This window comes from Plasmopara halstedii (assembly GCF_900000015.1).
Source record: "Plasmopara halstedii genome assembly, contig: Scaffold_287, whole genome shotgun sequence".
Taxonomy (NCBI): Eukaryota; Oomycota; class Peronosporomycetes; order Peronosporales; family Peronosporaceae; genus Plasmopara; species Plasmopara halstedii.
The window spans coordinates 131233-143237 of record NW_020187208.1 but is presented as its reverse complement, the minus strand read 5'-3'; the positions used below and the strand labels follow the sequence as shown (position 1 = coordinate 143237).

The 12005-nt window shown below is 44.3% G+C and overlaps 5 protein-coding genes across 5 annotated transcripts; 2 read left to right on the top strand and 3 right to left on the bottom strand.

Moving 5' to 3' along the window:
• Nucleotides 1-2887: 2887 nt before the first annotated feature.
• PHALS_04921 (uncharacterized protein) lies at nucleotides 2888-3265 on the top strand (the record flags this gene model as incomplete). The annotated part of the gene is made up of 1 exon (XM_024722632.1): nucleotides 2888-3265. One exon carries the CDS (start codon nucleotides 2888-2890, stop codon nucleotides 3263-3265), a length of 378 nt encoding a protein of 125 aa, XP_024573689.1.
• Nucleotides 3266-4096: 831 nt separating this feature from the next.
• On the top strand, nucleotides 4097-4489 carry PHALS_04920 (uncharacterized protein; the record flags this gene model as incomplete). Its single annotated transcript, XM_024722631.1, has 2 exons — nucleotides 4097-4339; nucleotides 4427-4489. The coding sequence occupies 2 exons, from the start codon at nucleotides 4097-4099 to the stop codon at nucleotides 4487-4489; spliced, it is 306 nt and encodes a 101-aa protein (XP_024573688.1).
• Nucleotides 4490-7375: 2886 nt separating this feature from the next.
• PHALS_04919 (uncharacterized protein) lies at nucleotides 7376-8115 on the bottom strand (the record flags this gene model as incomplete). Its single annotated transcript, XM_024722630.1, has 3 exons — nucleotides 7376-7698; nucleotides 7956-7987; nucleotides 8060-8115. The coding sequence occupies 3 exons, from the start codon at nucleotides 8113-8115 to the stop codon at nucleotides 7376-7378; spliced, it is 411 nt and encodes a 136-aa protein (XP_024573687.1).
• A 15-nt stretch (nucleotides 8116-8130) lies between these two features.
• PHALS_15061 (uncharacterized protein) lies at nucleotides 8131-9435 on the bottom strand. Its single transcript, XM_036407333.1, has one exon. The coding sequence runs from the start codon at nucleotides 8892-8894 to the stop codon at nucleotides 8715-8717; it is 180 nt and encodes a 59-aa protein (XP_036263043.1). The 5' UTR covers nucleotides 8895-9435; the 3' UTR covers nucleotides 8131-8714.
• Nucleotides 9436-10127: 692 nt separating this feature from the next.
• On the bottom strand, nucleotides 10128-11480 carry PHALS_04918 (Predicted helicase; the record flags this gene model as incomplete). Its single annotated transcript, XM_024722628.1, has 4 exons — nucleotides 10128-10523; nucleotides 10589-10981; nucleotides 11049-11219; nucleotides 11277-11480. The coding sequence occupies 4 exons, from the start codon at nucleotides 11478-11480 to the stop codon at nucleotides 10128-10130; spliced, it is 1164 nt and encodes a 387-aa protein (XP_024573685.1).
• Between the last annotated feature and the right edge of the window lie 525 nt (nucleotides 11481-12005).

Sequence of the window (12005 nt, the reverse complement as noted above, 5' to 3'; positions counted from 1 at the left end):
CCAGAGCATTCAGCATATGTTGTTGCTGTTTCAACGCTCAAGCTAATGATGCAAACGCGTGTCCTATTCTCTCTCTTTGATGCTTTTTCTTCTTTCACAACAAGGCTAAGACTACTTGGTGCTTATAGCCACTCGCAATATCACACATGTTAAAACTCGAATTGACTAGAAATGTATACTAAGTTACCAAATTTATTCTCAATTCCACTTCTCGTCTGAGCACACGACCCCATCAGCTGTGCGTTGTTAGCGAGAACTCTTTAAATCTAAGCATCCTCCATGCGTGATACACAATAAATCTGTTGCACTAAATGGCATAAGCAGTTATCCCCGCAACCAAGTTGTTAAGAAAATTAATCATCACACGACTGGATTGTATACCTGTCCGCAGGACAGCCAGACACCCTTAACGGGTCTATGTAAGTCGCTGATTCCGAAAGAAATAGAGAATTAGCAGCAAGGGCCAGAGGCGATAATTGGTCAAACAGAGGCGTTTTCTAGCTATAAAATGCGCTGGTGACATACTTCCAGTAGCGTTTGAATCTGTTGTTTTAAAATTACTCAGCTGATATATTTTGTGATACGGCAGGTGATCTCTTAGTGGAAAGGGACGAAAAAATACACTGGATGAATGAAGGCAATATCGTCAAAAACTTGGCCATTGCCAAGATATTACGACTGCGTGCCACATTTGTGGTCTCAAACTGGAAGACTGGCGCGAAAATGGGCACTGCGGGATTGCTAGGACTGTGATCTGAATCCGATGAGGTAGAAGGTATAACCTCATCCAAAGACTCATATTTTTTGTGGTCCTACATCCGCAAATTTTTTTTATGCAACATTGCCACTGACGACTTAACGCACATCTCCACCAAAGAAAAGACACTGCCGCCCAGCTCAACGAGCTTCCCATAGGCAAATTAGGGTATTTCCTTTCCCACAAAGAGACATGACCGGTAGTTAAGCAAGCAAGCTCATAAGAATGAACAAGGCTATTGACATTAATAACTCGCCGTAGTAAGCATTCACATCGACGTTCATGTCGTGTTTGTACTTCACAAATTCAGGCAACAAACGAAGTTTTTCAGCTCACAACTGTTCATTAAATCTGGCTGCCAAGCGATTACAAGTGTCAACAAAGTTTCTTTCCTTACCAGTATATCAGGCTCTGACATTTTTGCAGCCTTGCAGTACCAAATGACCTAGGATTTTTCTGACCGTTGCAGCTTAATCGTATTCAGTGCTTCAAGGAGAAGAGACCTTATGGGTAAAATATGCCCGGAGCAAGATTCGCATGTTTTTCTCTCCGATTGGGCGGTATGCATAGGGGTTTAAGCGACACGACGGGCAACTTCTGACGAACTTGATGTGTGATTGAGTTTGCAAAAGTCGTTGCAACCCATGTGCTAGCAAACGAATATGATGGGCTTGCTAATCAAAGAATACCTTTTTGATCAAGAGCTAGAAATACCATGGGATCTACAGTGAGGCCCTTCGTCGTAGGGAGTAGGGAGAAATTGTGTAGAGGTTAGCTGTAAGCATACAGAGCCTCTTAATATCTAAGAGATCTCCACAGACGGAGATTGGATTTTCCGAATAACTATCGGTTGGGGCAAAGTGACCGGGCCATTATTTGAAATTTGAATGTGATTGATTCACCGAAGAGCGCCTCATCTACCTTCAAGGTCTTGGCTGCGAAGATCGAATCCTTTCTGATTGTTACTACTAAGTGTGAACCATACCACGCTGGCGGCAACTCATCACCCATCGATGACGCTCAATATTTTCGGCTGACTGTAATCAAGGTTCTGTGGTTTACGATTCTGGGTGTGCTGACCGTAATTCTGGTGTTTGGTTTACGGTCCTTAGCGTTAAACACTTCTCTTCTATATGGTGACTCCTCCTTGAGAGTCGCATGCATATATAGGAAAGCTAAATATACCAAATCTCAATTTCCAGTTCGTGCTCCTCTGCTCAGTTCTGCTTCAAGTTCCTCTACATTCGTTAAAGGTTATAAGCCCAAGTCCAGTCGGTCACAACGTTGTCCTTCGGGACGACAACAACTTCCTATGGGTGTTCAACGCTCGGATGACTCTTGTCGCAAGTCCTTGATTGATCACATCGTCATCAAGTCAGAACAAGTCGCGCAGCGCGACACACCAGAGTGGGAAGCCTCAGACCTGAAGACTTTGGCGGTCATAGTCAAGCTCCTCAATCCTACGTACCAATTAACGGTGCGCAATGCGCAATCGGAATTTGAAGCATGGAAAATTCTACTACTATTTTTTGCACAACTGTGTTCAACTTTGTAAGCAACTAACTGATTTTGAGGTTCAAACCGGAGGCGACTTGATGGCGCACCTGATGCGCTTTGAGGATTGTATCTCAAACTCTCTGCCGCTGTTGAGCACATTGATGATGACGGAAAGCCTGTAGTGCTATTGGGCAGTCGGCCTGAGGATTATGATGCTATGGTCCGAATCATCGAAGCAACAAGTGGTGTCACGCTTTTGGATGCTGTGTCAAGAACATAAGAAGCTCACACGTCGTGACAAGAATGAAGCTGCATTCAAGGTCAGCCTTTTGTCAACATAAGCCTCGCCCTGCTCGTCATGGTGATGGTCGCTATGAAAACAGTCTGAATGGCTATAATAGACGCCACAGTGGCAACGGTAACGGTGGTTATGGTGCCTGGATGAATGATGCTCCGCGTAGTAGTGGTGGTCGAATCAACGGCCACTGATATGGATGTGGTAAGTATGGCCACAAGCGACAACACTGTACCCAGCAGAAGCAAGGCAGTGGTGACGAGCTCATCTTCCGGGCGGTTCCCAATGAGACACAAGGTAACTCAACGTGGTTGCTGGACAGTGGTGCGCGCTGCCAGATGTCTGGAATGCTTGATGATTCTAGTGACTATCGTCAATTGGATACGCCCATCAGTGTGATGGCTGCCAGTGGACAAAGACTCCAAGCAAGAGGTGTTGGCCAAATCTGTAAGATTCTCGCTGGTGGTTGTAGTGTCAAGCTCACGGAAGTGCTCCATGTCCCGCACCTGGAGAGCAAGCTAGTATCGATGACCGCGTTGACTGCGCACGGGGTTATCATCCAATTTGATACTCATGGTGCATCGTTAATGATTGATGAGAAAGTGATTGCTCGAGTTCCTCGTATTGGTAAACTGTATGTATGGCACGTTGGCCAACATGCACTCATGTTGCAGGCGAATGCAAGAGAAGAGTTGAATGGTGGTGGCACGACCTAGCATGCTCGTCTTGGACACGTGTCGCAAGCTAACGTGAAGCTGCTCGTGAAAGCAGCTGACGGAATCCCGTCGATCGATCACAATGATGATTTCGCTGCTGTATGTGACGGCTGCGCTCGAGGCAAAATGGTGACCTCTTCGCTTTCTCACCAATCTTGAATCCACTTTTCGAGCTTGTCCGTCCGCTAAAGCCCAAGACTCGTGGTGGATCTCAGTATGTGGAGACCTCCATTGATGATTTTTGTCGATACGTCAGTGTGTACCTACTGAAGAGCAAAGGTCAAGCGTCCGACAAATCCGTTGAGTTCAAGAAGCTGGTAGAGAACCAGCACGGCGTGAGAGTTCGCCGCATTTGCAGTGATAATGGTGGTGAGCACACCAGTGCGAAGTTCAACCGATTCTGTGCAGAAAATGATATTCTTCACCAAACTAGTGTATCATATTCGCCTCAACAAAACGGCTTAGTGGAACACATGAACCGGATCATCGTGAAAATGGCTCGTTCAATGCTTCATGTCATTAACGTCGATCGGCAATGGTGGGGTGGAGCAGTAGTAACTGCCACTTACATCATCAATCGTATTCCGAACACAGCTCGTTCTGACGTGAGTCTTCGTGAAGTGTTGACAGGCTAGGAACCATCTTTGAAACATCTCAAGGCATTTGGATCTACTAGGCTCTTCAAGATTTCGAAGGCACATCGATGCACCTTCCTCGGCTATTCCCACGACGAAAGGTTTCCGTGTCTGGGACATTGATGACCAGCGCATTGTGACCACGCGGACAATTCAGCTTGACGAACGCCCTCCGCTATCGCATCTTACATTTTTGATGATCCGTGATGGTGGCGATAATTATGTACCACTCATGGAGGACGATGATTACTCTCAAGCTCAACCACTTCCTACTCAACGGAACAACGTAGACGATATAGAGGTCGACATCCTAAGTGCTACCGAACCTGAGGAAATGGAAGTAGAAGTCTCGATGACTAGTGCTGATATCCGCTCGCTGATGCCTATTGCAAAGGGAAGTGAAGACCGCTCGCATGCGCCAATTGACACTCAGGCTCGTGTCCGCAACCATCACTCTACCTACTAGCACCCGTTTCAGTAATCCCATGGTTTCCTCATCCAATGGTCCGTCTCAAGCTCTAGTCAGACAATACGCATTGTTATGCTATCCTCCGGTTGTCCTTGGAATCCGTCTAGTTTTCAGCGGTGAACGCACTCGCCCTCACCGGCTCGAATTCGATCAAGCTCGACTGTTGACAAATGGATCCGATCATGCTGTGGCTCTTCCCAACGAATCCCCTGGTGATCAACCTGATATTGAGGCTGATGTAGTACAAGAGAGCAAGAGACAACGTGTCGACTCATACGAGATCGCTCTTGATGTTAATGACCTGTCTAATTCGTATCAAGAAACCATGGCAACCCCTGAAGCTGCCGAATGGAAAGAAGCAATCCGAACGAGATACGCTCTCATGTGAAGAATCACACGTAGGATATTGTCACGAAGCCTCGCGGTGGAAAAGTGATTAGTTTAAGATGGGTCTTTGCTCGAAAGTATGATGAGCGTGGAAACGTCGTAAGACACAAAGCTTGACTAGTGGCCCGCGGATTTCTCCATCCACACAATATTAACTACTTCGATACCTACTCACGTTGCCAGCGTGAACACCATTCGAATGTTTCTATCTATATGCTGTGCAAAAGACTATGACGTTGAAACGGCATTCCGTAACGGCGGTCATGAAGAGACCGTCTACATGCATCCTCCGGAGAGTATCAAGGTCAAACCTAGCATGGTTTGTGAATTATGCCGCAGCTTGTATGGTCTTAAACGGGCTGCATCAGCATGGTTCAAGAAGATTCGGTAAGTGTTCGAACGACTCGGGACTAGCCAATGCGGTGATGATCCGTGCTTTTTCATCCGACGTCCAGAAGACAACGTCGACGACAGAGTTGTTTACGTGGTGTTGTATGTGGATGATTTGCTTGTTGGAAGCAAAACACATGCCATTGCTGCCGGCTTCTGCGACGAACTGCGAGAGCATTTCGTGCTTAAGTCGCTCGGTCTCGCCCGATATATGCTTGGAATGGAGATTGCCTACGAGCAAGATAAAGGGCAATTGATCGTAAAGCAAATTCAGTTTATTATTAAGATATTAACCAAGTTCGATTGCCTCAATGCTAACACCGTTCGCAATCCACTTGTTATCGGTGAAGACTTCACCATTGATGCGACGCATGAAGCCTTTGACGATAAGCGTCGGTACCGAGAACTTGTTGGCTCTTTGCTATATGCGGCGAATGCAACCCGGCCTGACATCTCAGTTGCACTCTCGATTCTGCCCCAGCAACTTGATCGACCAACGTCTGGTCATTAGCGCACCGCCAAACCTGTGCTGTGTTACCTCAAAGGGACGATTTGGGTCGGTATTCGATACCACAGGGGCAATGGTGATGCGGTTTCACTCCGGGTATTCAGCGATGCGAGCTGGGGTGGGGACAAAGCAAGTCGACGCTCGACATCTGGCGTACTTGTGATGCTATGTGGTGGTCTTGTCGTATACAAGAGCAAGCGTCAGTCTACAGTTGCCCTCTCTTCCACTGGAGCCGAATACATGGCACTCGCGTTTACCGTACAAGAGGTGCTCTGGATCCGCTATCTCCTTGGTGAAATTTGCCTGAAGGCGGCCAGTGGCCCGACCATCCTGATGGCCAACACCTCAGCAATTAGTATCGCAAGCCGCCAAGGATACACGCCACGCGCCAAGCACATCGACTTACGGGCACACTTTGAACGTGATCACGTTGAAAAAGGCTCCATCCGCTTGCAGTATGTCCCGACCGAGTCACAGCTGGCCGACCTCCTGACGAAGCCGTTCCCGACACCGCATCTTGTTTACCTCCGACAGTAGTGTAGTCTCACCGGGTGATCGAGTTGTGGGGGAGTGTTGCTACTAAGCGTGAACCATACCACGCTGGCGGCAACTCATTACCCATCAGTGACGTTCAAAATTTTCGGCTGACTGTAATCAAGGCTCTGTGGTTTACGGTATTCTGGGTGTGCTGAACGAAATCCTGGTGTTTGGTTTACGATCCTTAACCGTAAACACTTCTTTTCTATATGGTGACTCCTCCTTGAGAGTCGCATGCATACATAGGAAAGCTAAATATACAAAATCTCACTTTCCAATTCGTGCTCCTCTGCTCAGTTCGGCTACAAGTTTTTCTTCATTCGTTAAACTGATAGCCCGTTAAGCTTTGTGCGCACATAAGGAGAGATATCTTGGCTCGTGTACGATGCATGTGGACGGAAATCACTGGATACTTGTAGAGCATTTTACGCTTGCTCAATCTAAAAAAAAGTGTTTCCCTATTGTAGTATATATCTTGGTAAACATCTAAGTAAGTAGCGTATAGACATATATGAAACTTAGTGTGATTTTTGTTTATATTACATTGTTGTCCCACGAGAATTACCATAGTACTGGGACTGTTGATTGTTAGGGAACTCTGGAAAGAAATATTTGTAAGGTTCTATATAATTTTATGCACTCGCACATATGTAATATTAATTTAAACTATACATTACTCGGGTCGTAATACGTCAATCCATTTATTCAGTACGCAGAATTAAAGCGTCATAATCTCTCTGTGTGTGGTGAGTGCGCAGTAACGTTTTTGAAGTGCTCAGAAAATCATGTTAAAGTCAACAGCCTTTTTTGCCGCGTGACTCTTGCTTGCAGCTAGACGGCGAGGAGCAGTTTGCTTGATTTTACCATTTTTGGCACGGTATCAATGAACATCATCTGGTTTTCTGCAGATACATCTTTTTTAAGTGATAAATAAATACCTCATGCGTGACAAATACAAGAGCTACTCATAAGCCTAGATGCAGATGAGAGGCCGCAAGCTGCACTTTACTAACCAAGCAAAGAATGGCCGTTTAGGTCATCTGGTTAAGATGATGACTACGACAACAGCCATTTTGATATATTTAACAATGTTTCCTAACATCTGATTAGTTTTTTTAAGCCCTACATGCCGTTCATAAGTAACAACATCCTGTGAGGCTCCTTTTGCTAAGATCTTCTGATAGTTACTTAGGTTGATGAACGCGGCGCATTCGAATACATTTCTTTCTTCGACTTTCAAATTCGCGCTTGGGTGCCTTATGCTGGCGAATGGTGAGTCTTCCTTCGTCCTCATTTGGCACGCGCTCGTGATACTCTTGATTATGCATACGCTTTTGCTTCAAAACCTTCACGGTCTCATGTAATTGTACAGCATTCTCCACGTCGTGAATAGAATTGTTGATGCGCTCCATCTCCCCCAGATGCTGACGCTCTTTGAGTGGCAGACACATAGAATTTACTGAGTCGGCACGCTGGAACTCCTGCAACAGAACGAAGCCGTATTCTCCTGGTTCAGATGCCATCGGCATGTTAAAATGGAAGCGGTTGTTCACGGGGCTCCAGCGAAGTCGAGGTATCGAGTCGAGTAGCAAGTTGTCGCTGCTTGCGATTATGGACATCTACGTCGTAATGATTGGGTTTGAAGGCTGTTTTTCAGACTTGGCTTGCTACTTTCTTTTTACGAAATGAGGACGAAAACCATTTCGACAGGAAAATGTTGTAGTCCGCTAGCTCTGTATAAGACTTAAATCCTCCGCTTCTTACCATCACGTGCTAACTTTAACTCGTCACTGGCTCTGCGTACATTGATATAAAAAAGTAGATGTAGAATTTATAGACTTGTTCTGTGAAATTAATGGAGCACCAACTTCAATTCGGGCGTGATGATCCATACAAAGTCGTGCGTTGTATATAGAAACGACATGACAAGTGGTCTTCGAAGACAACAGATGCCAGCCGCGCATAGACGAAATGTTAAGTTCTGAGTACTTTCAATATTTTGCAGGCTGAAGCTGGATGCTGCATGTCTCAGGTAGTTGGTATAGTTGGTAGACAATCAATTATTAGCCTAAGCGATTGCACTTCAGCCCAGTAGCAAAATTTTGAGGTTACGAGCGGAAGTCGATATGTCAACGTCGAGGCTATAGGTTGACGGCCAACCTTCACAGTCTATTGACAAATTTGTAATGCTCGATGGCATAAGAATTTTAAACCAATTGTAGCTTTTGGTGGCGTTGATTAATATTATACATGCATTAGTTTCGTACCTGTGCTCCTTGAAAGATAAAAAGTTGAGTGATCGACGGGGATAATGGCTGAGGGTGCACACTACCCCATGAGTTTGCAAACACCTGAAAGATGACGTCAATGCTGAAATGAGGTGATTTGAAATGAAAGTTGGTGAGACGATGCCAGGAAGAAGTTAACGTCCGTCTTGTCATTCAAACAAATTTAGATTAACTTCGATGATTGAACTCCAATGTTTGAACTGTAGTGAGCAGCCTTGTCTGTAAGTTGAGTATCTCAAATGTTGCCATTCGCAGTGCAGCTTGCTAACATCAGATTTGATGATTCGAGCAGACAGGTCCGTATTCTAGTGTTTTGACACTTGAATAAATCACTCCCACCAAATAACGACACTGTATCGTCAAAGCTTTCGAAAGTTGAGTCATTTTTCTTCCCGAGTTGAAAAGAGTATTTCATGCCCGCTATAAATCGAAACACACCGAATAACTACTCAATTGCTAGAAATGCGTCCAACCAGCTTTAAGGCATCAATTAAGCATTTGTCGCTTGGTTGAAGATGCAAAATAACTATTATTATTTCGCACAACTCGAGCGAAATCGAAAGCAATCAGACGTGAACTATGACTCAAAAAGCATTAGTGTCCAGCATTTTGATGACAAATCAACCCAGATTACCGTCACTAAGCTAATTCTTCTGTGGCTCACCGGAACCAATCATTGGATTGTCACCATATTCTTCGTTTGCCTATTGGCTTTTGATAGATGACTCCGATAATTGTTGAACTCGTAGACAGACTAAATTTTTGAAAAAGTGATTTCGCTGAAGATGCAGGAAGGACAAGGATCGAAAGTCGGCCAATGTGTCGAGAGTCTAAAGCAGATTTACAATAAGGTCAATCTGCCAACGTTTCCACACCTACTATCGTGCTTTGCATATGAGATAAGTTAACGACTTTTATGACAGAGGTTTCAAAGATTATTTTAAGCAGCGTTTAATACATTTCTGAAAATACCAACACAATTTACATATATGCGGTCCAGCGACGATACCTGAGGCCCGAGGTTACCATTTTGTACGGGCATGGGTTTGCAAGAATTGATATTGACAAAGATTTTTAGCTTCTTTGGCCTATGTGGAGATTTAGATTGTTAAAGAATCATATGTTGTATTTCACGTGGATGCATAGACCCGGCAGGTGACGATTGCACTCATTTCGACTTAATGGGAACTTGGCTTGTCACGATGCCGAATATCTGCTTTTACACTGGATCGGCTTTTCGTCGCAAAAGATAATAAACTGTATCAGGACTTTAATAAAAAAATGCAAAAAATATTATTGCGGTCGAGTGTTTTACACAAAACATTAAATAAAATGGTCGACAAGCTTTCCGAGGTCCAGGCGTCAGGGACAAAGTCGAATAATAAGAACAATATGTCTCGAATGAATAGTATTCTTAGATAAGGGTATTGTATAATTCATATTACCACAAGACTGTGGAGAAAATATATGTAATTGATGACAAAATGCATCAAATCAAATCAAACCCATCAAATTATAATTCAGAATATCTGTTTTTGTCATTAATTCCTTTCTTCTCAAAACAATGTACATTTGTGTTATACCCCATGCTTCATGTGCAACTTCAAAACATATTTTGTCCATATATACGTATATCTACCGTTTTGTTTCATACGCCTAGAGAGATGGATTGTGGATTACCGTGCTGAAACTCGCGAAGCCTTTTCTTTGACCGTGATGAAGATACGGTTTCAACTATGAAGGACCCGATTCTTTGGTGAACACTCTCGACGTTCTCTCGAGGGGAGCTGCTAAGAACTTCCAAAGATTTAAAAGGCGAGGTAGTGCGAGTTTGACCAACTTTGATTGTACCGTAATGTTGCTTGCGTTTTCTTGATATATTCATGCTTGACAAGAATGATCGACCCACCTTCGAGACACTACCATCTGACTTAGACTCTTTGATATTGTCGCTGATGACATCGTACAGAATTACATTTTGTTGGCTGCGGTGACTAGAGACACTTGTTGTGTTGCCACCGCAAGTTGCAGTCCTTTTCTCGCCCTCATATTTTAGAATTGTGTCTTTTAGATTATTCAGCGCATCATCAACTGCTTTGCAGACCGCACGTCACTTTCAATTTCAAGGCTGCTGCCTTTCAGCTTTGTCGACATCGGACGTGCTGGTTCATCAAGCCTTCCCCATGACGCATTGACTATCGGAGCTTTTTGACAATACGGGCAGAACCAATCTCCTTCCGGGACATCAGATACTGCAGGCTGTACACAGGTAAAGTGATAGGCTCGCTCACAGCCATTACAACACAACAGCGTGCCTTCCTTTAAGCAAATTGTACAATATTCAACGTCCTGCTCGGTGCGAGGAAGCCGAGTAAAGCGTGCGCCCGTCCTTTTTCTTCCTTTCTCTCTCTGTCTGTTGTGCCACATTTCATATTCGGGCGTTTTCTTCCATTGGTAAAACTTGCTCACTAACTCCTTAACTGTCACATTTGGAAACCTCCGCTGCTCAAAAAAAACAAAGAAGCATCAGCACCACATTCAGTATATATCAATCTTCCTATTCCCCCACCTTAACAAGATGAAATTTCTTGCCATGCTGGGCCATAACCCTCTCGAATGTATCCTTTTGTATCTGCTTTGCCATTTCATGGCTTGCGATTAATTTTTCGCGGCGGGCACTGTGAACGTTTTCGATAGCTTTAGTCACTTTAAAGTCTGCATCAAACAGTGCTTGTAAAGCCTGTATTGATCAAAAAATTAGTTGCACAATTCAATTCCTTTGTACAGCACATTTCACCATCTCCGTCTCTTTAGGCCATGCGTACGTTCGTACGAAATTCACGACCTCGTCGTTTAAAGGTGTTAAACTCTCGCCGTCGCGCCAACCCCATCGCTGTCGATACTGAGGCTTGTTTTGCTGTCTGATACGCTCCTGCTCTGCTGCAGGGAGAAGAGTTGGAATGATTGCTCGATTATTGCCACCATCTAGCTCCAATGCCATTTTTCTTTCAATGACCCTTCGAGAAAAAAGTTCGTAGCTTTCTGAATCCACCTCAGACCTAAACCTGCTCAAAAACGAGCAAATTGACAGTGCTACCACCAATCAGAATTACAGTGCTATGTCCAGTTTTATTATGTCTGAAACTTAATCATTTTGAGTTTGAAGAGTTCAGCACATTTTAGCTGATTGGCCCATACATGAGAAAGCGCATCTTCTCTATCAATATGATGATGCCATCGAGCTCCCACAATCTACTGTAACACATCAGTCCTCTTCAACGATACTATCGACCTTCTGTGTGGAACGTTCAGCTTGAACTCGTTGTTTAGATGTTATTCAAAACGCAAAAGAACACAGCAAATAGTACTTTACAACATTAAATTTTTCGAGACGCGCAAGATTACACTGGCGTTATTCAAAGCCTTCATCGATCATTATAAATAAAGGCATTGATTTCGCATTTTCAGATTGCTTCTAACAAATCATATGAACGTGAGCACTTTGCCAAGTTAAGCTGCTCCATAC

What these genes read in the sequence shown, in the direction of transcription:
- PHALS_15061 (XM_036407333.1), bottom strand. Translation starts at nt 8,894, where the DNA reads ATGAAATACTCTTTTCAACTCGGGAAGAAAAATGACTCAACTTTCGAA.